Source organism: Camelus ferus, chromosome 1 (genome assembly GCF_009834535.1).
Source record: "Camelus ferus isolate YT-003-E chromosome 1, BCGSAC_Cfer_1.0, whole genome shotgun sequence".
Taxonomy (NCBI): domain Eukaryota; kingdom Metazoa; phylum Chordata; class Mammalia; order Artiodactyla; family Camelidae; genus Camelus; species Camelus ferus.
In genome coordinates, this window is record NC_045696.1 from 78,220,240 (window position 1) to 78,248,221 (window position 27,982).

The following is a 27,982-nucleotide window of genomic DNA, read 5'->3' on the forward strand; positions in this document are numbered from 1 at the left end:
TTCTGGTCACTGTTAAGTGACTTGAATTCCTCCGATGAGTAATTAAAAGGTTCAGTATCATTTAATAGTCAAAACTCTGAACTTGTCCCCACTTTCTGATCATCTCCAGATTGTGAAACTTGCAGTAGAACAAAGGAGATTAGTCATTTCTCTCTGATTTGTGTTTTTGCACTTCCTCTCTCACAGCTGAAACCTTCAAGGTTGAAACAGAGCAAGTGAGAACAGGCAAAGGCAGAGCAAGAAGTTCTCTCTCACTTGGAAGGTCCTCTGATGAACTGGCAGAGTACTCTGAATCCAGCAGGAGTAGGCAGCTGAATTTTCCGCTTGGACCTGCTTTATCAGCTCTCTGGAGACCCACCACCCACCCATCCCACACCTGGGGACTTCTCACCTTCCTTAGACATGAGTAACACACTCTTGTCCACCTCCATGCTTCCTTCTTCCAGGCATCTGACCATACCTCTAGCTCTGTCTATGGTAAGTTCTTTTCAGTCATGAAGGCAGCTTGCTTGAAAAAAGAAATACACCCTCACCTCCCTATCTCTCTTTTTCTCTGTCGCTCACTCATTTATTTTTAATGGAGGTACTGGGGATTGAATCCAGGACCTCGTGCACACTAGGCATATGCGCTCTACCACTGAGCTATACCCTCCACCAAACAGTATCTGGTTTTGATATAAGCTGTCACTTACCTAAAATCAGAACACAGCATAGTGTCTGAGTAATTATAACATAATTATATAATATAAAATCAGATTTTATAATTACATTATAAATAAGAATTATCTTTATAATGTTTTGAAAATAATCATAATATGAAAAATCTAAATGGTAAGTAAAATGATTTTCAGAATGCAGACTTGATCAATTAAACATAGATCTGTTTATCACTTATCCATGCATTCATTTCCTCCTTTAGAAAAATACTTAGTCAATGTCTCCTGTACAATAGGAGTCTAATAATGGACAAATAAAGTTTGTTCCATTCCCTGATGGAGTCTGCAGTCTAATCCATTATAAGAACATTTTTCATATTGCTCAACCGTTAGTATGTTTGGCAAGAACTGACACTGTCTTAGGGCACGAGCAGGAATGGAGAATCAACAGAGAAGAGACACAGCAAAAGATGAATAAAATAGATCAGTGAGAACCCAGAACTGATCATAAATTGACTAACAGTAACAGTTGGAACCTGTGATGTTCAGATTTAATGCCAAGAGGACTTAATGAACACAGGAACTCATAATAAGACATGTGGTTGGCATGACTACTAGGGCAACCATTGTCTTTGGATGAGGAGATGGTACTCAGAAAGTTACTGTAAACATATTTGTACCAAAATTATTATTTTTGAAGAAAAAAATCTATTATCTCAGTAAGGAAAAAACTGTGGTGATTTGAAAAAACATACTGTGAATCTGTGTCCGACCACTGAATATTGCCTAGGAGTAAAATTGCTGGTGGTTATATTTTGAAATAGTTTGTTGATTTTTGAGTTTAAAAGAATATAAGCCTTACTGTAATGCAATCCCTACTCTGAGGGAAATAATGAATATTTTTATTTAATTACACATTTAAAAAATTTTAGAACCAGCTGCCTATTTGCAAAGAGGACATGTCAGTTTTTTACATCTACAGTGCTGGAAAAAAAATAAGGCAAAGACAATAAAGGGACAAGTCTCAATCCAAAACATAGTGGGCACTTGACAGATATAAGTTTATTCTCCTTTTTCAGTTAAGGAAAAAAAAAACAGGAAATTTCAATTTGTGATTTGAGATAGAGAGAGAAAATGAGGAGAGGGTGGAGGTGGGAAAATAGTTTTTTGGATTCTTTATTTTCAAACCATCTTTCCTTCATGCGAGTAGCTACTTCCCTTTCTGCACCTACATTTTGAATTGATTTTTCTTTCTTATTTTGTGTATTTCAGTGTCTTGCATTTAGGCAACATGAATAAACCATTCCTGGCTGGAAAAAAAAAAAAAAAAAGGCAAAGAAAGCCAGAGGACTGTGAGGAGAAAAATCATGTAGGCTGGTTAGTACACAAAATGCATGCCACTAAGTTCCTCATGATCTCAATATAAATTTGACTCTGAACTTACTAAAAGGCCAAAGTAAAGAGAAGAGCAGGCTGGGTTATGAGACTCACTGTGTCCATAATTAAAAACTAAACAGTTGCTCAGGAAAAATGCAATTATTCTTAATATTAAGGAGTTAAATCCATGAATCCTTTTCTAGAGGATGCTTTTGTAATAGAACACATGTCCACGATGCACTTACAGTAGACAGAGCTTCACAGAGTTCTATTTTCTTTCTTCTTCTCTCCCTCTCCTTTTTAAAATAACATCCCTGTGCTAGTTAGATCTTTTTCTTTTTCTTTTTTTTTTTTGGACAGATTCCTTGCCTTTCCCTTGCTCTAGGGATCTGAACTCCTCAGGATGAGGCTTCCTAGGCTCTGAGCCATCAGCCTTTCTGCTGAGTTCAGCCAATGGGACAAACTGGTAGGACAGGGCAGGAGGAAGAGAGACGTCCTGATACTTCTCACTTTCTGTCTTCAGTGGTGTCTTTGGCTGAAGTTACATCCCCACCCCCACCCCCGCATTTGCATGTGCAGAAAGTACCAGATTTCTCCAAGTTACCCCAACTCCCTTCATCCCTCCAGTCTCAACGGTTTAGTAACGGCTTTATTTCGTTGTTAATCTCTTGGCTGCATCAGTGTCCCCTGACTGACGTCCTAGTTTTTCATCACTGATGGAATTAATTTCCCTACTTTAAATGCCCCTCTGCTTTAAATATTCAGGAAGTTTTCTGTTGCAGTGGGATCCTGACTGGTACAATCACTCATTATCAGATAATGCTGTACCTTTCAGTCAATTCAATATGAACCACTTTACATTAAGAAATAGCAGGGGAAGTGTTATTGCCTGCATATTGCAAACCCAAAGACACCTATGCAACAGTAAATGACAGACATAAAAGTGTGTAGGAAACAAATTCCTATGAATCATTCAGATGTGATATTCAGGAAGAGAATTATGATTCGCCAACATGAATACATGTGGTATTTTAGCACACAGATTACAGATGCATCTTCAGTGGGAACACTCCCTAGAAGATCCCTAGTAATGCACACATGCCAAGATCTTGACAGTAATAAGTCACTGTAACCCAGAAAGAATATAGTTATGACCTAGTATCCTTCTCTCATCTACCTACAGACAACACCTATGATTCACCCAGGACTGTTTTTCATTGGCAAATACGGAAAATATAGGTGGAGGCGAATATCTAACCCTCCTCTTCCAGTTCCTCACTTCACTAAATATGTAAGCTAGGGAACCCTTTACAATTCAGCACATATGCTGATAATGTAACAAGCACCACAATTTAAATTACCCATTAGTTATATAACGTCAGTGGAGCTTTTCCCAGAAATTCAGAATTAAGGCCCAATAAAGAATATTTTATTCTCATTTCACTTAAAAACAACACGTTCTGGCTAGAGAGGTCAAATGCAAACTTACCTTCAGGAGAGAGGTGGCCTTTTAGAATTGCCTGCTATATGGAACCCAATGTGTTTCAATAAACATGTGCTCGTTGGGAAGCTCACTGATGCAAGGGACCAAATCCTACCAGTGCTTATCTTAGCTCTTGACCATAAGAGACAGTTATTTCAGTCCATAAAGCAGGTTTATTTTACTCCGATGTCATTAAAATTTTCAATCATATGGCTAATACCCTAGTTTTTATTACACATATATCCAGCAATCTTTGCATCCCAATTTGACCTTCCGGGACTTTCCCAAGAGGGAGAAAATTCACTGGCTTTTAATTTCCACAGTAGTTATGGTTCTCATTATCAATTATTAAAACAGTACCATAAATTTGTATTGCAGTATCATAAATCTGAAAATGTGTACCCCCCTCCGTGCAGGGTGCGCTAGTAGTTATGTTTCTCAGCTTGCAAGACTAACCTTAAACTATAGCAAAATCAATAGTTTGCTACTCCCTGTGCCACATCTTTTCCAGGAGATGCATCCCACCAACATCCACTCCTTCCACACTTACCTGAAAGACTTCTTAATATCTTCTGCTTGGATTGTCTTGAGAATCTCTTGGTATAACTGAAGATCAAGTTTTCCTGAAGATGTAGCATTTGAAGGGCATTTTTTGTGTGCATAATAGCCTATCAAAATTCCAAAAATAAATAAAATGATTGCTGTGCAAAATATTTTTAAAAGGCAGCAAAAGTTGCAGGGTTTGCTCTTTGGTGCAGATCTTGTATAATGGGTTACATAGTCAGACTCTTCTTGAAGTCTCTGAAACCTTCCTTTGGGTGAAGTTGCTGGTTGAATGGAATCAAGATTGAGGTCCGCAGTCTCGGAATTCTCCAGGTTCTGATTCTCAGCACGATCAAGCTGGAACTGCTCAAAACCAGGCTCCTCCAGTTCCTTCTCCATGTCCCACTCTAAGTCAAGGGCAGTGGCTTGAAGGTCATCACTGTCTAAGTAATGTGAATGTCCTGGAGCTCTTTGATCTGCATTGACCTTCTGATAGGCCATCTTCTTACCTGTGAAAATAAGATAAGTGTATTTTCTGAAAATAAGCCAACACTAAAGAAAACCTCCAAGGCGAAAACAAAACAGTAATCTCTATTAGGTGTCCATAAAATTTTAGTGATTATAATCAGGGGGACGTACTGCCCTGCAAAATATCACATTAATTATTTAATCTTATGTTTTGCTGTTGATGTTTACCATAAGGTAAAAAAAAGACAATAAATAAAATGTTTTTGAGACAAAAACTGTAAGAAAACATAAAATACACACACATTATGCTTTTGAGACTCAGAAGAAACAGAATCACAATTGCACAACTGTATTGAAGATAATGTATTACAATGAAGGCAAAATTTAAGCCTATACATTTTCAAAATCACGTTTATGAAAAACTAAGGACAGAAGCAATAAAGCTGTGATTTGTAAGTTAGGGGGGAAAAAAGACCTTTGGATGAGTTACATTACCAGAGTTAATTTTTAAAACACAAATTCAAATTCAGTGTCAGAATAAGAATATCTGAATGAAGAAGCAACTCCCTACACATACAAGCAGAAAATATGGTATATTACCTAGTGATAAGTTATCAAAATGATTGGAAAACATAAAGGCTGCCACAAAAGGCCAACATGTTCCATGGAATTAGTGACATGAACTGGCCCGGCCCACTGAACTTTAAATAAATGTCTGGGATGGCTTTCATCCAAAGAGGGAAGCCTTTTGCCAAGCTAGGAGAGTTCAGTTTCACAACCTTGCTACAGAGTGGCAGATGGAGGGTTTTCTCCCCTACACAGTTTTGGATGACAGTTTGTTGTATCCTGCAGAGTGGTATTAGGATAACTGGGTTAATTAACTACAAGTGGTCTTCAGTCTGTATTCAGTAACACACTGGTGTATTATGGTTGCTGATTAAGAGTATTTATACTTAAATTTTCTGTGTATTAGATTTGTCATCCCAGCTGGATTCTAAGGTCCCTCACCATGTTCTATGATTTTTCTGTGTGTTCCACTGTGGTGGGTGAAAAAAAGAGCTCAACTGACAACTGATTAGCTAAGTGCCTTAGGGCCACTTGTTAACAAGTGAACTCTAATGAAAAAGATACAAAGACTGCATGAAAGGGAGTGGCATTATGCAGAGAATTATGCTTATATACAGTTCTAATCCTGGCTGGCAGCAGCCCCCACAAATTAAAATGTTCTGAATGTTTGAGAGAGTTCAAGTATAATGAAGTATTAAAGTTGACAAAGTAAAAAGTATGATTCTGACTAGATTGCTCATCTGCTACCTTGTATTCTAGGATTTATTCTTTTCCAGAGCTGACTCAATGATAGTGAATATCTAATACATGTCAGTTAGTTGGATAGGCAATGAACACAAAGATGAATGGGTCCCTACTCCTAGAGGGGATGATACAATCACACACACACACACACACATCTATCTATATACACACATAAACAAGTCAGTCACATAAAGTATACAAGGCACAGTGTTGATAGATTCTAGCAGAGAATACAGGAAACGATTCCCCCTAGATATGATCTCTGAGGTCCTTTTGGCAAGAGGAGGAGGAGTTAAACTACGGCAGACCAGGGGTGTGAGAGGAGAGAAGCCAGGCAGAGGACAATTTACAAACATGCAGAGGAATGAAGATGCGTGGTGCATCGTATGTGGACTATCTGAAAAACGCAGATTGGTATACTGTGACGGAAGATGGAGCACAGGAGCCAAAGACTCAGAGTAAATGCTTGGAAAGGGTGACCTGGGGCCAAAGGCTTAACTTCTCTGTAACTCAGGGTCTTCACCTGTGAAACGGGAATGATAATACAAAACCTCATAGTGCTGTCAATAGGATTAATTGAGACAGTGAACCTAAAATATCCATTGAGTGTGACATAGGCTATAAGGGTTTGAAGAGACATTTCTGGTGTTAAAGGAGGGAGGATTGTCAAGGGTTTTTAGAAGAAATGAAAGGAGTTAAACAATGTAGAAGAAACTATATAATTCTGCAGGACATTGTGGAGAAGGGGAGGAGGTTGCATAAAACACATACATGCGTATATTCACACATACATATGAGAGTTGAGTTCTTTTTTAACATTTAGTCTATAGGTAGAGACTAAAATATTAAAAAACAAACAAACAAACAAACACATGACATACCAACTGTTACCACGCAGATGTTTAGTTGGTACTATGTATCAGAACAGCCTCTAAGGGTGATTCTGCAGACCTTTTTTTATCCCCCTCCCTCTTTTCTGCCCTGCTTCCTTCCTTCTTCCTTTTTTCTGCTTGGCCTGGTTTCCAAGATGATTCAAGAAAGGGCAGCATTTGAATGGTCTTCAGTAACATCGAGACAAGTAGAGAAAGGGAGTGATATATGGAGTTAGTGGTAATTATTCAGATAGGTTAGGAGATGGTTGGTTAACTGATGGAAGATGACTTTAAATCACACTTGGTTAAAAAAGATGACAATATTAGAGAATAGGAAAACCTGAAGGTAGCAGAAATAAAGTATCTTTATAATCCACGATTCTAACCTTTCATATATTACAGAAGAGGAAGCTGAGGTCCAAAGGTGAATAAATCTTCAGACTGAGAAGTGATATTTTGGTACACACTTCTTAAGGTGATTTATGGTTTTATAAAAATGTAAGATTAATAAGTTAGTGGTAAACTAATGTTAAATACCTTACAATTCAGTTTTTCAATATACATTACAAAATACTGCAATTTCTTAACACTCGTCAGTATTTTTGTTTGTCTTGAAATATCAAAAAAATTTCCTGCAATCATGACATGACATTATGATACTCACTTCTTTCACTGTTCTGTTCATGCATTATTAATTTACTTAGATACTGTCTCAATGTAGTTTTCTAGATTTTTTTTCCCCTCCCACTTTAATGAATCAGAGTCTTTCTAGAGGCTTTTTAAAGAATTGAGTTGTAGAGCCTGGTTTATGCCTGAGGAAGATTTGGCACACTGGAGTGACTACAGAAATGTGAGATCCCTAACTCTGACTTCTAATACAAACATTCAGTCATTTCTCTACAAATCATTTAAAAACCAACTGCAGTGATGACACAGAGTTTTCATTTCTAGCCTGACAATAGGTATTCCATCACATGTACATCAGCAATTTAATGCTTTTCAAACATCAGACAGAGCCATCAATTAGAATGTAATGCAGATACAGATATTAACTCCTCACCATGATGGATATCTTCCTGACACCCTTACTACCACTTTTGGACTCATTACACATTTATAAATTTACACTAAATTCTATCTTCCAGGAGAGGAGTATCTGGGTAAAAGGTAGATAGAGCCATCTGATGTAACAAAATGCAAAGTATTTAAGGAAAATTTCCAAGGAAGTAAGTACGTGACAACATGTACAATGAAACATTTTAACCTCTTACTTGGTATAGTCAGTTTATGTTTATTATAAATCCATCAGAAATCCATTTCTTTTAAAATTTATCTTGCCTTAAAGAAAAGAACTTAGCTTTTACAAAAATATAAACCTCTGCACTGACAGTTTTCTCTTCATCTGTTTAAAATGAACTCCTTAAAAGTTAAACTAAGTAATAAACTACTAAATAAAACTAACTACACATTCAATTTGGAGTTAGCACAAATTATTTAATTTGTCCCACAAAGAATGTATCTCTCTTTAAAAACCTGTGTCCCCTGAGGTCAAGTAAAGGACATTTCACATTTTTTTCACCAGAACTTTAAAATTCCCAAGTACAACAAAGACTATATTATAAAAAGAAATCTTCAGGAAAATCAGCATGTCTTAGATATGATTGTTTAATTATGCCAAACATTATATATTTTCTACAACATGTATACATGATATTTCTTTTATATTGTCTTATTACTTTTCACCTCCCCTAGATGAGTAAGAGTAAATTAAAAAACACATGAACTAGATTTTAGAATCTACCACATCGATCTTCCTCTAAAAGATATGCACTTTGGTGTAGACCAGCTCATAGAAACTTACATTTCTTCAAACAGAAACATCTGTAACCATCCTTACATTCTATATTGTATCACTTAGCCTTTTTTTTTTTTAATAAAATGCAATTTTTCTGCAAAGTACAATATATTCTCCATGTTTTCAACATATCTTATTCACTTAGGTGAGATCCCTTCCCACCCAGGCCCACAAAGGCTAAATTGTTTTCAAAACTCAATATACTAGAACATTTATCTTTTATATACACTTATTCCTCCGTAAGGGAAAGAAAGCAAATATAAGTTGAACTGAAAGGTATTTTTCCTAGACTATGACAAGCTTAGATCAATAAAAAAATAAATTTTTAGTCTTACTATGCATATGATTAGTTTAAAAAATTGATACTTCTGAATGCTTTCTTTCATACATTTTTACTGGCTGAAACTAAGTAAATTATGTAGAAATAAAAGATGAATACAGAAATAGGCTGAAATTTCAACATATAAAATACAGTCTCTGGCTGCTATAGATTCAGCTTAACACAACACCTGGCAAGTATTTTAGATGATAAATACATGATAAAAAAGGTTTCCTTCTAATAAGTTATCTATTATGAATGCCATTTAGAAATATGATCACAGCACTATTACTTTCTTGTTCAGCAACTGCAACGAGGGAATTTACTACATGAATGCCCTGACCTTACCAATCTCCAAATCAGCAGACTCCATAGTCAAACTACTGGGTTCACATCATAGCTCTGCTCTGTAATTTAGACCAGTCGCTTAATATCGTTACACTTAAATTCCACACTCGTAAAGTGGAAATAATAATAGCACCGTATCTGTAGCATTTCTATGAGTAAATGATGTAAGTGACTAAGGATGCTTAGGAACAAGGTCTAACATATTGTAAGTGATCTATTAACAAAGATCACTCCAGAAATTCTATAGAGTTTAAGAAATTAGAAGTATTTGGCGCTTACAACTTTAGAGTACAGACTTAATTAAATTAAATTATGACCAGAGGGCTTAAGTTTCAATAATAAGAACCTGGAGATAATGAGAAATGGAGCAGTGCACTCAAGCACTTTTGAGAATGAGAAGCATCTGTTAATCATTAGCTGTGGTTCAGACAGATAAGAGAGAAGTGGGGCTAATATTTACAGAAAAATTATCATTACATTTGACTTACAACCAAAAGCTCTCTTATTATGATTAGCGTTGAGGTTAAGTCACTCTACAAAAACCACAGAACTTTTCCACAATGCTGAAGAGTTCAGTTTTCTAACTAGTGATAATTAATCATGAGCACGGGTTACACATTTTTTTTGGTAGAAAATCATGCTTGTCATAGGTGGTTAAATTGACCCATTGACTATGCTGATACCAATAGTATTTTAACTCAAACAGTACAAAAGCCTATGTAGATCTTATCAGAATTAGGAACACATCTAAAGGCTTTCCTAGTTGTGTAAGTTATTTTACAAGTAAAATAAATGAGTCTGGCAGATTAACTTTAAAACATAAGGCAGAATCTCAATTTCCTATGACAGTTCTATGATTGAATCTTTATTGTACAACGGGGGGAAAAAATATTCACATAGTGTTTCCTGAAGCTGTGAATGTCAAATCATTTGCTGGTTTGAGTGGATTGATTTGAGGCAAAGGCATTTCTTAGAAATGTCAGTGCATCATCAAAAGGCATTCATTATGCACCTTTGTGCAGCACCGCTTTAGATGCTATACCAGTGAACTAGGAGTGCCCAGAGGAATTCTTAAATTTAAATTTAAGGATATTCCTTATAGGCTAAAAACAATTGACATAAATTTTTCAGTATATGAACTTAGTTTGTACAAATAAAGCCCATATTTGTGGAATACATTTTTGTTGTTGAAAGCTTTAATGGTCTCAACTTGAGAACAGGGCCAAAGATAAAACTATAAAAAGAATAATTCAAAAGACTCTGTTCTCTGACTTAATTTTTCAGTTTAATGAGATCTTTTTTTTTCCATATGGTTTTGTGAAATGGCCCTGGCAATTGCTATAGTATCTGTAAATGCATTAAGAATTCCTCATTTAATTGCAATTTTGTATGTTAACTACACAAAAGAAATGACAATAATTATTTGTTGTTCATGCTTCACTAATTGAATAAAGAGTGTATATAAGTAAGAGAAATTTATTATCTGTGCTTAATTTTTAAGAAAAGAAATTAGGCAAAACCAACTCTAAACGGAATAGTACACTGAAGTTAGGCAGAGCAGATAATCAAATTGGAGAGCATAAAACTAAAACTTGTCTCTGAGGCCTGAGCTACCTTGATCTCTAAATGACATGTAAAAGGTATGCTTTGGATGCCACATTAATGACTATAAATTGCAAAATGCAGTCTAAACCATTTGAGGGAAAACTGATGAAATCCAGCAGGTTTGTGTAAATTTGTTTCTACCGCTTGCATATGTATGCCCACCTGCTAGCTCCCTGAGTGGGCCAGCCTTTCTGGGTACCCATGTGCAGCCAAACTTTGTGTAAGGCACCCTAACTAAAAGGTCAGTTGGGCCCACCCGAGTTCCTGTGTTTAGAGTAAGGTTTTTCAGTATTAGAATCATGTAATTCAATACAGAATCTGGCAAACAGAAAGTTAATTTAGACATGCTGCAATGATTGTACACTCTATGGGTTACTTGAATGGGTAGTTTGAACACTCAGTACTACACAGAATATCTATCACATGAGTTTGATTTCCACTAACATCACAAAACTATTTAGGGATGTGTAAACAGCTCCTGTTCCTGCCATGACTCCCTTTCAGGTCTTTTTGGGCGTCTGATTCCCCCTAGATTCTAAAGTGTATTTTTTTCTTTCTGGTTATCATTTCCATTTACAGGAAAATGTCTAAAGTATTTATTTACTTCTAAGAATTAACATCCTTTCGCCCTTCAGAGTATTTGACGTGGCTTATATTAGAAGATAAATGACATCACAAACCATAAAATACACAAGTGTAGAGGAGAAAAAATTCTGATCGTCTGATTAAAGAAAGCTACTGTCATTGAGTTTTAATGCAATTGTGAGCTTCATTGCAGCCAGGGGGCAGAGGGTGTCTGTGGGGCCTTCTCAGGCTCAATCAGCCTTCGCCTAATCTCATTTGTTAATGCACAAGGCTGTCAGTCTTAGCTGAAGAGCTTACTTTTTCTGAGATACCTCTTTTTGTAGTTGCAGATTTCTATGTCGGTGAGATATTTCTCTCTATCTAATCAGAGAAATCTTGAGTCTCCTTTTATCTGTTAGTCTTAGATTTGGATACACAACATGCTATGTTACAGTTACATAAATCATTTACTGAACCCAAAAATGAGCCAGGACTCACTATCAGGTTAGCACTTCACATGCATTATATCATTTAATCAAATAATCTTATATGTTAAGTATCATTACCCCCATTTGATAGATGAGGTTATCTGAGACTTAGGGGTCAAATCATTTCCCCAAATTCTCACATCTATATTCAAGCACAAGCAGCTGGAATAGCACACCCAGCCTGTCAAATTCCAAAACCTACTCTTTTTAAACATTACCACATTCAGACACTCTGAAAGTCCCCAATGTTGGAGAGATGTTAGCACGTCCAGAGATCTTACGGGTTTATTTATCCCAGGTTGGTCACTAATGTGACTACAAGCCCCAGGAGGCTCAATATCCATTAAATCTGAATGGTCTGCCTTGATCCTAAGACCCCTGGGGGCCGCTCTGACTCCAGGACCTCAAAGATCTCTGTCGTTTGCTCTCCATAGCGTCGTGGTAGATAGTGATGTTTCCGGGCACTGCGGTTTTCACTAAGGGTGAAACACTTCCAAGTCCATCGCTCTGAGGGAAAGACCACAACCTCTGCTTTATGGTCTCTTCCTAGCAATACTTTCAAAATGTCTCTTTCCTCCTGCTGCTGAGGGATAAAGGGCAAAAACTGTGCTTAGAAGCTGAAAGCTACAGTTCACGTTCAATCTGTTCCTGTCCTGTTTAGGCAGCAGAACCCTTTGGTCCATCCCCACCGCTCATGGTTCACCCTGGCCTAAGAGGGCTTCGAGTGTGTCAAGAGTTAACATGTCAATACAATCACCACTTGGCTCTGAGAGCTGTCTGCCAGGAGGAGCCTCTTAGCTTGATAGATACACTGCAATTTTTTATCCTTTCAGCCAACATGAATGATCTTAAATTGCTGCTTTTTGACTATGACTCTCAGATTTCCGGGAACAGACAGATGAAGCTTTTACCTACATGAGGCCACTCAGCACTATTTTTCACATTTTTCAAAGGTACTTTATTGGCTTACTTTTTAAATATCTTTACTCTTCAAAAAGTATCAACAGGTTTCTTCAGACTGGAAGTGCTTTATTCTAAAATTTGTAACCCTGTGTTTCCTAAAATCGTAATTCAGAAAGACTATCCAAGGCCCAGGTTGGTAATCCAATGCTTCCAGAGTCTGTGCTTTTCATGTTCTGAAGGCTTCTTTCATACATACTCCTTTAGAGTGTCATGAGGAAAAAGTACCACTACATCATGATACTGTGGTTAACTGGTGGGAAAGGAAGCAGCCCAGAAAAACACACTGGTGGAGAATGCTTATGTTCACTTAAAATTCAGTAAGGGAATACATATCATATGAACCATCCCAAGGCTGTATTGGGTAAATTCTAAAATCTATTCTTCAGCTAAAGATCCAAAGAGCAAATGTAAAAAGTTTAGTATTCAGCTTTCAAACTGTTAGACCACAGAGCTAAAGACAATTAAAATTAGGGATTTAACCCAAAATACAATGACAGGAATTCATTATAGTTAACAGCATGGTATGCTCCTTATAAGACAAAGATCATGTCTATTAATTCACTTAATCTTGGGGCTAAAAATTAGTTTAATTATTATGTTTGCACAAGAAGTAGGAAGACATTAATGGAAAGAAAACAGAATTACGAAGCTTTCAACTGACAACGGATGGCAGCATCAAGACTGAAATGCTTTTTAAGAATTAAGGAGCACAAAAGAAACAATTTGCCCAAGATTTTGCTATTCTTTCTTCCTTTTAAAATGCTATATCCATAATTATACAATATATCTGAAGCTAAAAGAGAATATATTTTTATAATACTTTCTTCCAGGCCTTCTAATTCATATAAAAAATGGAATTTTATCTGAAAAAGGTTGACAAAATTATTATTTTAATGTAGAAAATTCAAGTTCTCACTATAAGTAACCTTTTATGATAATACCAGTAACTGTTAACCTTTTCAATAAAAAAGGATTTATTGAAGAAGAAACAGAAAGAGAAATACTACAGCAGTATATTACATCTGTATGGCAGTTTGACTTAGAGAAGTTAATTTTTATAACAAATTTATATACATGCATACTAGCAGTTTTGGGTAAATTAAAGCAACTAAACAACTTACTAAAAACTATACTGGACACTGCTTATGTCATTTATATTTTATTTATGGATAGGAATATTATAAAAAATGGAAGACCTCCAGTAGCACATGAAAGTAATGCTGATATGAAATTAAATGTCAGGCAAAAGGCATGAAAATGCAATATTCACAAAGGCATTGAATGTAAAATGTTTAACAGAACTTTTATATAATTGACACTATTGAAAGGTGGTTTATTTTAATACATGGAAAATTTTAAAATTCACCTAGCACTTCAATTTTAAAATGTCAACTATTATTACTTTACCAACACGAATTTTAGCTTATTTTTTCAGTTTATTTTCTTTCTTCCCATAATACATCCTTCATCTATTTTCTTTATATCATTTGTCTCCTTTCAGCCATGCCGATCATGTCATTTTCACTTTTCCATTCTTACTTATCTCACGGTTGATGTGGCAGGAAATTGTTGAAAATAAACAACTGACCACGAAGAGTTCACTTGATTCTTTTCCATATATTGGGAATGATGTATCTTGAGCAAGGAAGAATCAGCACTTTTTTTTTTTTTAATTAGAAATAGTGACCAACAAGACTGTTTTGCCCTACCATTCCAAACACATCAAATCTTGTCTTCAAAAAAAAATAGTAAAATTCAACTTAGCCTTAGCCTGCTGCTTGGGAGTTCTGTTCTCTGACGCTGTAAGGAAAACTAAAGGTCGTTCTCACTAGCACTTCTAGGAGACTTCTTTCAGCTGCTGCGGCTGGTGAACTTCTCACCCCATTCACTCTCTGTAAGCATAACCCCTATCTTACCCACAAACCAAATCTCTCTCAATCATGTATCTCAGGAACCAAAACATTCTTTTTCTTTTCTTTCTCTACCCTTTTTTTGTTTCTATCTTGTAAAGGGCTGAGGTCTTTAATCATTCCCAGAGTAATCGTAAAACATTTCAGAGCCCAAAATAATGGAAATACTATGGTTTCTGCCTAAAAAGGAGCATAATCTTTAAGGATGCGAAAAATCAAAATTAAGTTCAAAATTAAAATAGGAGCAGCCCTGCAACACAAGTTGTAAAAATATCACTTTGCCTAGTTTAATTGTGCTAAAGATTATAGTATTGGAGGAAGAAAGTACACATTTATGTTTTACGTACCCTCTTATAGTAATTCATTTATTTAAACATCAAAACAATACCATGAAGTTACTAGTGTTATCATCCCCATTTTACAAATTGAGGACCCTACAATGAAGTCACCTGCTCTAGATCACAAAGGACTTGAACCCAAGTAGTACGGGTCCCAGAGCCTGTGTTCTTAACCACTCTGCTGTGACAGAAAACCATCACACAAGAGCATATTTTTAATTCCTCCAAAAAACAAACAAAATCAAAAGAACGTGATTGATTTTTCCATCAGACCCAAAGAAAATTTTGTAGTATGACCTTTTCATATAATCTCCATCCCTATGCAGCTTCCTTAGAGACTTACAGGAAAAAAGTGGGAGAGAACATGGATTAACTCAGTCATTCACGCATAGGTGTAAGCCTCTGCTCTCTGGCCTCACTAAGCATGTATGTGGCTCTCCCAAATTCTCTTCACATTCCTCCTCATGGCTACTAGCTCTCATGCCCATGATTTTATTTTAATTAATTTTACAATTTTTCTTTTCAATACACTTTTCCTCTCTGGTTCTGCCCCCATGAATTAGGTCTTATTCTTAGTTTTAATGCCCACAGTTTTTAGAATAATTCTTTCACCATGTAGATGTGTATTGGACTAAACCCGTAATTTTGACAACCCCTGAATAACTCACCATCTCCTCACATTTAAATCCATGCTCTTTCAGCATTACATGTATCTTAAGAACAATCATTTAACTTCAGTGTGACAGCTTTTAAAGAAACAGGTTGAGTGAGAGTGCAAGATTTACTCGCTAAAGCGTCTTTGTGAGAACTGTAATTAAAGTATGAACAAATTTTAGAGACAGAATCCTCGAAGCCCTGAGAACAGGAAGTGTGACTACCCTTGTGGAGAGACCACGTAGGCAGACACTGAGACTATATGCAAAGGAAGCTGAGCCTGGGCATCCCAACCAATGTGCCATCCACGTGAGAACAGACCAGCTACCAGCTGATTTCCAAGTGACAAGCCTGTGGAGCAACAGAGTTGACCAGCAGTGACCTGACTGTATTCCCGATCAGATAATAAGACACAATAAAATGGTGGTTGTTCAAAGCCACGCAACATGGGAATAGTTTATAACACAGCAATAAATAACCAGAATACCACTAAAGCTATTTTTACAGAACAGCAATCAGACATCACTTGACAGCTTCACATCCCATGAGGTGTTTTATTCTGCTCTACCACGACTCTTCACAGGCTCCTTTCCGAGGCACAGAAGAGCTGTATGCTCTGGCCTCAACTTCCACTCCGATCCTTTCCCGTCTTCCCGCTTTCAGCAGCACGTCCCACATACTGCACATGCTCATCCCCTGCCTGGTTTGCCTTCAGGTTCCAACTCTTGAAGGTAGTTCATTTTTTCCAGTTATCTTTTATCTTTATAGCCTAGCACAGTGTCTGGAACCTTGCAGCTGCTCAACAAGTGATAGGTTCCAAAAAGGCACAGTATCTTGAAGAGAGTATAGAATTTCGAGTAAGATAAATACCATCTTACCAGCAATGTGTCTTACAGCAATTACTTCAACTCTTTCAGCCTTTAAAATAGGATGCAATATCTAGTCTATGTTTCTCTAAGTGTTAATTGATAAATAAAATTAAAAAATTAGAGGCAGTTGATAAACTGTGAAACCCAATATAACTGCTACTGCTTTAAAATTCTAAACTATCAGGAATCAAGGGAGCTAGGCTTGAATTTTGAATCCATGATTACTAGCTATGACCCTTAGGGTAAATTACTTTTGTTTATATGTAAAATGATTTGTGTGTGTGAAAAGCCAATGAGAGAATTGATAAATGGACTATTTATCTTTATTATATAATAAAAGACTGTTCATGATGAATAAAAATTGACTAATACTAGTTAATCACTCTTAAGTCTATACCACACACAGCCACCTCAATTCCTGAATATTGCTGTTGGAAGGAAAAACCACAAATGAACTTGTACAACAAGTGCTTGAATTTCTCTTATCCCTGAACAGGACACAGGGCCTGGAATGAGAGTGTAACAGGAGACTTCTGGGGTGTGCATCAGATATCAAGATTGTACCCAGAAGGATGGGGACACAGGAGCCAGAGGAGGAAAAGAAGCAGCTTCTGTAGAGATGGCTTCTAGAAAATTCATCCCAGAACTCACCAACTTCGAGTCCCTTAGATACAATATAAAGTTATTTACTTATACCTTTCACAACTGATGGCTGTCATGTGGGCATACCCAGAGTTAAAAATGAAATCAGGCCCTGTCTCTTAAGGGGAAAAATGTGAAGAGATCTATGGGAGAAAATTAATCAACTCCCTTCCTGCATTTAATATATTTTGAAAGGAATCTATCCAGAAAAATCCATTTAGCTATGCCCAGAACAATCAAGACTGACTGTGTGGAGATTGAAGTGCCTCAGTCCATCTGCTGATGATATTTATTGCTTTTTGGCACCTTCTACATATTTACCAAGCCTATGGAAAAGAAAGCTATGCTTCGTATTTCTAGGACAAAAACAGATGGTGCTCCAGCAGGTAATAATTTAATTAAATAGCTCCTAAAGCATGAACAAATTGTTCCAAAGAAAAGAAAATATTTCTATTTATTCTTTAAAAATAGAGAGGGGTAGGGAAAAAAAAATTAAGTTTGACTTTTAATCCAACAAAACCAGGGTTTTCTAAATTGCCTATTCTTAGAAACAAAGTGCTTCTCCCGCCCTGCCTTCTCCTAAACTGAAATCAAAATTGTCACAAATAATATTGATGCTGTTCATCAAGTTCCAGTTTTTCGTTTCTAAGAAATAAGTTTGAGCTACAATGAAACACTTTTTGATAAAGTTGAAATAGATATTCTTGGACTAATTTTTATGATATTTAAGTCAAGTTGCATAATGCACTTTGTGGACTGAACGGGATAGAAATAATGAACTACATACCTAAAATGCAGATTCTAATAATCAAAAACAAAGTCTTTCATTCCAGTTAAAGCCAAGAGGCCCTTTTAAAGCCCCTGTGATACACAGATTAGACGCCAGTATAGTAGAAACAGTAGCAATGTTGCAGCATAACAAAGATCATTCACATGGGTTTAACAAAGAAACAGGTATGAATGCAAGTACTGCAACTTACCAACTATGTGACTTTAGGACAGGAAATTAATTTTTCAAAGATTCTGTTTCCTAACCTGTGTGTACATACATGTATACACATACACACACACACAGAATGATTACAGGGTCACTTAGAGACTTCAGTTGATAAATTTCAAGTACTTAGCACATTCTTAAGACAGAAAAAGCATTCTACAAATGGCTGCCAATCATCACCACCTTTAAGATTTATTAAGCATTGTGAATATATGTACAGTATTGGAGCTATGAAAATAGAAACAAAAATATGTTAAGAAAATGCTTTAAGTAAATTACAATCTAACAGCAAAGATAAAACTTACATATACACATTTAAAGCTTAATCAAGAAGTAAATTGTGGGGTCTAAAAGAATTCAGGAATGGTGAAATTAAGGAGGGTCTCGACAGGAACTACAGCTGTGTCTTGAAAAATGAATAGGACTTAATAACGAAGTCATGAAAGAAAGATGAGCTCACACAGGAAGTTGGGAATGAGTATCTGCATATAGGAGTCAATGAAAGGACTCTCTTGATAAAAAGGTTCACAACAGAGGGCAGTACAAAATAAGTTTAGATTGATGCGACAGGAAAGGTCTACCTATGTAAAACGTGATCATTGCAGGTTCTCCCAGGATAAAGATTCCATGAGAGTTGCATTTCACAAAAATTATATAGAACAAGGAAAGCTAGCATCAAGATCATTATTACTCATGCTTAGCATACACAAGGTCCTGGGTTCAATCCCCAGTACCCCCACTAAAATAAGTAAACCAATAAACCTAATTACCTCCCCTCTAAAAAGCAAAACAAATAAACTATTAAAAAAAATTATTACAGTGCAGCAGGTTAACTACGTTACCCTAGAGAGATATACAGATAGATAACAGTAAAGATTGAAGGTATTTATACTAAACAATGATGCCCTTTACCAAAGTTAGATTATTTAGAACTCAAAGTGTATATAATTGGCCTAATAATTGTTTGATAATTTAGCATTATACTGTTATATTTATAATATATTTAATACTTATTTATACTAAATTACTATATATTAATTTCATACAATAATTATTTAAAATTATAATATTTAAAATTTATATTATATGTATGTATGAACTCTGCCTTGTGTTAAGTGATAATGATAACAGCAATGCATTCATATCTTCAACCATCCATCTGTTCCCAAACTTTTCACTGGCAAAACGGCTGGAAAGAAAGGAGGCTGTATATTGGTATTGCTCTCATAGCTGTGGACACTGCGGGAGGAGCTAAGGGATATGAACTATGTTCAAGGTCCTTCCGTTATCTTTAAATGTATCATCTCATGAATGCTACAGAACTACTGATACCAACTGCAAACTAGCAGAGATTACTTTGAAAGCAAAATCCAACCTTGTATTTAGTTCTGAAAATTCCACCACAAGGTTAAGTGAGAATCTTTGCTTTTTTTTTTTTAAAGCTCTAACGACAAAGTTTGCAGAGTTCCATATGTATAAGAGATTTATTATGCATCGGACCAAGTCAAGTCTTGGTTTAAAAACTTGTGAACAGAATTTCCAAGGTGTTGAATCCCATTTCAATTTGTTCTTTTAACCTCGATAAGCAGTGATTCAAATACTTCAGCACGTAAAATGAGCTCCTAATTAAGAAAACATAATTTTTTCTATAACCAATAATACCTCAGAATTCAATGCCTTATCTACAGAAACCATATTAGGCAGCTGTAATTCTGCCTGGATAAGTTCATAGTATGACATACAAGCAAATGCTGCTAACCCTGGGAGAGTGCATACTTTGGGAAGATATATACTCTATCTTACTGATAAAGCAAACCTTCACCAACTAGCAAAATTAAGGTCAGAATTAAGGTAAATAAAGAAACCTGAAAACTGCTCTGATTAGCATAATTTTCAGTTTAAGAATCTGAGACCTTAAAGGAAAGATCAGGGTTAGATTAACTAAAATACTCACAGAAATAACCTTTTAACAGTGTATGTCTGAAATAGGTGAGACATTGCCTTCAGAGTAACAATTCTTTTTTTTTTTTTTTTTTTGGTGGGGGGAGGTGATTAGGTTTGTTTGTTTGTTTATTTAAATAGAGGCACTGGGGATTGAACTCAGAACCTCACGCATGCTAAGCATGTACTCTACCACCGAGCTATACCCTCCCCACTAGAGTACAACAATTATTATATTTACTAAAGATGAAATGTTAAGGACAGCAAGCTAAATTAAGAAAGTATCAAGGGTGTCCTACACAACGTAAGTTAATAATAGTTATTTTAAAGCTGGCTCTTTTGCATCCTTTGCTTCTTAAGGGATCCCTCCTCTAGAGTTTCAGAAAGAAGCCTGCATGTACCTTTTACTTTGTTTCAGAAAATATGGATGTAAATAGCAGCTTTCCCTGGCCTGTTCCTTGTTCCAAAGGTTCAAAACCATTCTTTGACTTAGAACTGACTTCAACATCCCACCTCCTTCTTTAGTCCCAGACATTTAGTTTAATCTGTACACTTATACCTAAAAACGCTTCAGAAAATTTAAAAAATAATTAAGGTCCAGTGTATTTTTTTCTCAATATTGTCTCTCAAAATTTTATTGCCAAAAGAAACCAAAACAAAACACCGTCAAGAAAGTGAAAAGGCAACCCACAGAATAAGAGGAAATATTTACAAATCATATCTGATAAGGGACTCTACCTAGCATATATAAAGAACACATACAGCTCAATAAAAAGACAACTCAATTTAAAAAATGGACAAAGGATCTGAATAGACATCTCTCAAAAGAAGATATACAAATGGTAATAAGCACATGAAAAGATACTGAATGACATTAGGGAAATGCTAGTCAAAAATCACAATGAGAGAACACTTCTCACTCTTTAGGGTAGCTATGATCAAAAAGACATAGTAAGAAGAGCTGAGAATGTGGGGAAACAAATTCTGAAACATTGCTAGTGGGAATGTAAAATGGTGCAGCTGCTTTGGAAAGTAGCCTGGCATGTCCTCAAAGGGTTAAACATTATTACTGTATGATCTAGTAATTCCACTTCTAGGCATATACCTAAGGGAAATAAAAACACATTTACACAAAAATTTGTATACAACTGTTTCAGAGAAGTATTATTCACAATAACCACAAAGGGAAAACAAACCAAATATTCACTAAACAATAAAAAAAAGTATAGTATATCTATACAAAGAAATATTATTCAGCAATGAAAATGAATTAAGTATTGATACTACAACATGGATGAATCTTGAAACATAGTAAGTGAAAGAAGTCAGTCACAAAGATCACACATTATAAGTTTCTACTTATATAAAAGGTCCAGAATAGGCAGGTCTGTAGAGACAGGAAGTAGATTAGTGACTGTATGATGTTGAAGCAGAGGCAGGGGGTGGAGCAACCATGTGACTAAATGAATGGGAGATTTTTGTAATAAAAATGTTCTAAAATTGATTTGATTATGGTGATAGTTGTACAACTCTGAATATATTAAAGACCATTAAATTGTACACCATATAGGTAGATTTTATGGTATGTGATATATATCTTATTGAAAATTTTTAAAAAAGTTTATTGCAACTCCTATTACTCTTGCTCTGCTTTTTGCTACAACTTCCTTCCCTAAATCCCAGCCAAAATTCCTTCATTTTATAACTGTTTCCAGTAACACTGCAGGTAGTTTATATAAGTTAGAGGGAAAGAGTTGCCAAAAAGGTATACAGAAGTAAACCTATATATTCCAGACTTACAGCAGGGAAACTTTCTGGTGGGAAACTGTTATGCCTTCAAGACTTTGCTGTCCATTGATAAGATTAATGACTCCCCCTTTCCTATCCATATACTCGTATTTGCTCATAGAAAAAAGGAACATGCTTACCACATTGTTTTTTTGGTTTGTTTTATTGAACTACAATTTATTTACAGTATTGTATTTCAAGTATACAGCAAAGTGATTCATTATATATAAGTGTATATATGTGTATACATATATATTCTTTTTCAGATATATAGACACACATATTCTTTTTCAGATTATTTTCCATTATATGCTATTAAAAAATACTGAAAATAATTCTCTGTGATACACAGTAAATCCTTGTTGTTTATCTATTTTATGTAGTAGTGTGTATCTGTTAATTCCATACTCCTAATTTATCCCTCCCTCTGCCACCCCCCACTTATCCCTTGGTAACCATAAGTTTGTTTTCTATGTCTGTGAGTCTGTTTCTGTTTTGTAAATAAGTTCATTTGTATTATTTTTTAGACTCCATTTATAAATATCATGTAATATTTGTCTTCCTCTGTCTGACTTATTTCACTTAGTATGATAATCTCTAGGTCCACCCATGTTGCTGCAAATGACAGTATTTCATTCTACTGTATATATTTCACTAAATATATATGTATATACCACATCTTCTTTATCCATTCATCTATTGATGGACACTTAGGTTGCTTCCATGTCTTGCCTATTGGACACACTGGTTTTTTTATTTTTTGTTTTGAAAAGTTAAGTCTCATATAGGATGATGTAATCAGAAGCAGTTTAAAAAAAAAAAAAAAAAGGAGCAAATGCCTTAGTAAATATTCATGTGCCAGAGAGCAAGATGGTTAAAATTACATTTATAATATTACTAAATCACACTGTCCTTATCCATATGCTTAATAATGCTATTAGAAAGGTAAATATGTGGAAATCTCAAACTCACTACATTTTTAGTATTTTTAAATGCTGCCTTAACAGCTTTAGGAATAAGGATCAAAGTTACAAATACTTCCCTGCATGTGATTTTCTTTGACTTAACCATACAAACTTTAAAGCACATCTCTTTTATTTTTTGGGTAAGTTTGAGCGCTGGCTAACATGCTGGAAAACCTGCGGGGCGCTGCAGATGTTTTGTCTAAGTGCACTGCATACGTTATTGTTGTTTTCCTTTCTGCTTTGCTTTTCCTTTCAGACACCAGGACATTAAACAAAACCACACTAAAGGTCACTTGAATGTAGAAACAGCTGTATTTCCAATATTCTCTCCAACCGTTTTACAAGATTTTTATTTCCAAATATTTAAAGCTCAAAATGTGAAATAAACTGTGAAATGCTTTTTTAATTTCTTAAATGCTTCAAATAGTTTAGGCAAGTCTCCTCACTTGAAAAAAACACTGAAGACCCAGTGTTAGTAAAATCTATTAAACTTTACAACACATTTGCCATTTGAAAACATTTTTTTTTCTTCCAAACACAGCTTAATTAACCTTTCATTTACCTTTCATTCATTATCAACTGAGAGTCATTAAGACAGTCTTAAGTCAACGTACTTTACCATCATATGTTCTTATGTACTGTTACATAATACCATATACCGATTATCATGGCACTTTAATAGATGCTGAATAATTACACATTTGCACACACGTATCCCTTATGCTATACACCTACACTTGAACAATATCTTTGAAAATAAACAGTACTTCTAAAGCATTTGCATCTGAGACACTGACTAAATGCATCATAGATTCAAAACTAAATATTGTATTAAATATGTGTCAATTTTTCCCTACTTATGTCTTGATATGAGACTGTGTTCCAATTAATATCAGACCTTCTAAAAGACAGAATTATCACATTTAGACATCAAAACACATTGAGTCTAAAGTTATTTTAGTGTTTGACTTTCAGAAAGATGAGGTAAATAACAAGCCAAGATACGCCTGATATTTATTCATGGCATATTAGAGAATTTTTTTTGTCATTCATCTAGTTCCCTGTCCCATTTGCCAGTCATCCAGATTTACCCAGTGCTCTGTCCCTTTTGTTTTCCTCAGTCCTTAAGCTACTTCTAGCCATAATTAGTCTATACTACACACTGCTATCAGTTATCTTTTAAAATTAAGCATATTTTGTTTTGTTTCTGTCCTTCTTAAGAACCTTCTTTAAATACCAATTCTCGGAATAAAGTAAAACAAAAATATTTTTAGCATGAAATACAAGATTTGGCATAAGCCATCCCAGTCCACCTTTCATGTCTCATCCAATCTTCTGTTAGGACGTCGATGGTCTGTAAACTGTCCCTGTATATACACAGAGGGCAAGGAGAGACTACAGAAAGGCAGAGCACTCCAGATGGGTAGGCTGCAGCCTTAATAAGTAAGGCTTATCATGAGGCTTGTCTTGGGAGGGCACAAGATGAGTATATCTCCATATCCACCCTCTAAAATCTTGGAAGTTTATTTAGAGGCCTTAACTGGGTTCAGAGACATATCTTATCCAGATGGTCTCAACACTTCATTCTCTCAAGGCTGTGTCCCTGACAATGATCTTCACTGTGGGAATAGTGGGTGGAACATACCTTCCAAGGGAGGGGAGGGGATGAGGAGCCTCTGATTGCCAGGGTCCAGCTCATGGGTCAACCAGCAGTCCAATCCTCTCAAGGATCTCCTCCAACAAACATTTTAATTACACTTAATGAACACTTGTGTGTCCATTACCCAGCTAAGAAGTCTACGTTATTTTATCTATTCTGAGATGTTTACTTTTTCCTCCACATCTTAATATTTCCAAATTCATAGTCTTTACAACCACGCTAGTTCAAGTGGCATTTATGACCTATTTTTACCTGTTTGTGCATATGCTAACTGGCTATTATTCTAGATGAGACAACCATAGTCCTTTTCAAATTATTGAGACATTAAAGGGTCATTTTCGGGGGGGGAAAAAACCCCAAAACAAAAATTAGGACTCTGGTCATTGTTGAAAGCCTTCCATTGATACCTTTTGGTAAGTTCAGGAAAATGTCAACATGAAAAGTTGCAGAATGAGTGTCACGGGCTTGGAAGAAAGTTCCAGAGACAGTAATGGATCGTTCTTTTAATGAATACTGTATCACTGTCTCTTAATAGCACAGAGGTATTGTTGCATAGAGAAACACAGCCATTAACTACTCTGAGTCAAGAATAGATTTGAGTAAGTCATTCTCTGACTGCAAAATGTTTTAGAAAAGGCTTTATAGTTTATAGTTTCCTTTTTATGAATGATATAAAATGTTTAAAGAATGATAAAAAGATTTATGTAAAGAAACCTAAAAGTTCTTTAAGTATAAAAATTCTAAATTTTTTCCTTCTGAGACATACATAAAATAATAGTACACCCTACAATGATTCAATAAGATGAACGGCTTGACAGCTTCACCAATGATGTTTTGGGTAAGTTGCTTCACCACTCTGAATTTTAATTTCCTCATCTGAAAATTGGTGATAATAATGGAACCCAGCTCATACAGTGTTTGCGAGGATTGAAGGATATAAAACAGTCCTTGATATAAAATAAGTACTCAATAATGTTAGCTACTCATCTTATCCATTGTTTTATACAGAGTTGCTTATGTCTAACACCTACTCCATTCCTCCAATAAAGACTTCTGTCTTCTCATACTTCCTTTCTTCCTTCTCCCCTTTCCCATCCTTCTCCTCCTCCATTTCCTCCTTTTTTTTTCCCTTCTATTATGGAGAATATATAACATACACGGAAGCAGAAAAAGAATTATATATCAGCCACCAACCTCTGGTAACCATCACCCAGCTCCACTGACTAGCAACTGAACTACATTCATATTCCCATCAATTCTCACTCTTATTACTTTGGAAAAAAATGAAAAATAACCTAAAACCAAAAAACTCAGACATAATTTATGTGTAATTATTTTAGTACATATTTCTAAATAAGGGTCATTTTTTAAACATAACAATGATACCATTATCTACCTAAAATAACTAACATTAATTCTCTAATATTACCAAGTATCTAGGGAGTGTTTAAATCACAGATGGTTTTAAGAAATTATATGTGATTGTACTCCAGCTGAAAGGCTGGAGAGTCAATGTATTTACTTCACCAAAACATTTTCAGTAACAAAGACTGAGATTATTGAGTAGAAAGAGAAAATAATAACAGCGTTACCCAGAATGCCAGAATTTTCTAACTTTAATGGACAGTAATGGATAGGATTTAATAGATTCTGAAAAATCTGGCTTTGGGAGTATTTTTGTTAAATAAAGAAAATTTGGCCTAAAATATCTTACGTATCACCATATTTGCTCTTGTATTTTAATAGCTTTGATTAGCATGTTAGAATGTTGTAACTTTGAAAGATGTTAGTCAAAAGTTAAACACAATTTAGCATTTATTCTAAAAATAACTGGCTACATCTATTTCATCTTGGTTTTTGCTGTACTTTCTATAAATATAATTTTTGGTAAAATTAATTCATTAACTTAATAAATGGTTATTGAACATCTACAATGTGCTGCCAAATATGTGTCAAGACATAGGAGACAGAGCAATGAAAAGAACAGCAGAAATCTCTGCTCTTGTGGAACATCTTGTGGGATAAGAAAAATAAAATGAAAATTTTAGTGTATGTTATATATAGTTAAAATATATAATATAAACATATATAATATGTGAGATGGTGCATAAAGGGGAAAAAACCCTGAAAGAGATAGGAAGTGGGGCTGCACCTGGGGGAAGGGGGACGGCTTACAGTTTTAAATAGGTGGTCAAAGAAGTCTTAACTGAGGTTTTCCTCTTATAAATATCATTCCTTCCAATCACTGTCTTACATGAGGAAGAGGTCTACTAATAATGAGTACTCAGTTGCACGTAACCACTGGTTTCCATTCAATTCTCCCCTTGAGTAGCAGTGACTATAAACTGAAATTTAGCTGTAGGTCAAGCAAGCCATCTAGGATTTATCTGAAATAAAACTGCAGAACTGACTTCAAGAATATCCTTCACAATGCTTCAGAATAAATAAAAATATAATTCATGCCACTAACAAGGTTAAAAAAATAGCACCAGAACATATTCACTTCAACTCCGACAAGCAAGTGTACTGGGACAGAGAACCAAGGGAGAAGCCTCTGGTCTGATGCCGCAGGTAACTGTGGTAGCCCTTCTTTAGAGCTAGTCAATCACACTGTCTGTACGCCTACCTTCAACGTGACTTAAGACTGATGATCTACAAGAGAACTACAGAGCTGCTCAGTATTCCCATGACTGATCTCAAAGCTGTAGGATCACCACTCTTGCAATCACGTCTTTGCTACAGAACCAAATCACCCCTTTTTAAGGCAGTTCTAATAACAAACACGATAAAAATTGATCCTGTTTAACTATTTCAAATATAAAACAAAACTGATTTTTGCTGTAGGAAAAAAATTACAGACCCAGTAATGTCTCATTAATAACTGAGGACTGAAGGCATTTTGCTATTAAATTTATAAGTTTGACCTCAAAAATCTTAAACAATATTAAAAAAAAAATCACTGTGTGCCAAGGAAACTGTCAAAAGGTCAGCCGTCTCAACACAGCTGATAGGAGTATGAATGAGCACACTTGTGGAAAACAATTTAAGAAAATGTATCAAAGGTCTTAAAATGTCTATCTATAACCAACTGTTTACAATTTAGTCCAAGGAATTAAAAGACAATGGAATAAAATTGTCATTGCAAGTATTTATAAAGCAGTAGGATGGTTCTTTAAAAAAAAAAAAAGCATCTCTATTTACCTTTTCAGTTTTCAATAACTGACCTATAGTAAAATTAAAATCAGTAGCAAGAAAGGCAATTGGGGACCTTTTAAACATTTATGTCACAATAAGCTTTCTAGTAGTGCTATTTGTCCAAGACACAGAGGCCACCCTCCTTTTTAAGGAGGATAGTCAATAATACCA

General features: G+C 35.4%; 1 protein-coding gene across 11 annotated transcripts in view; it reads right to left on the reverse strand.

Moving 5' to 3' along the window:
- Positions 1 to 27,982, reverse strand: part of NAALADL2 (N-acetylated alpha-linked acidic dipeptidase like 2) — a 1,180,690-nt gene that overhangs the window by 645,233 nt on the left and 507,475 nt on the right. For all 11 annotated transcript variants that reach the window (XM_032484091.1, XM_032484056.1, XM_032484093.1 and 8 more), the window contains one exon: positions 4,067 to 4,568. In XM_032484091.1, coding sequence (XP_032339982.1) covers positions 4,067 to 4,560 — 494 coding nt within the window. In that variant the 5' untranslated portion in view covers positions 4,561 to 4,568. The remainder of the gene's footprint in view (positions 1 to 4,066; positions 4,569 to 27,982) is intronic.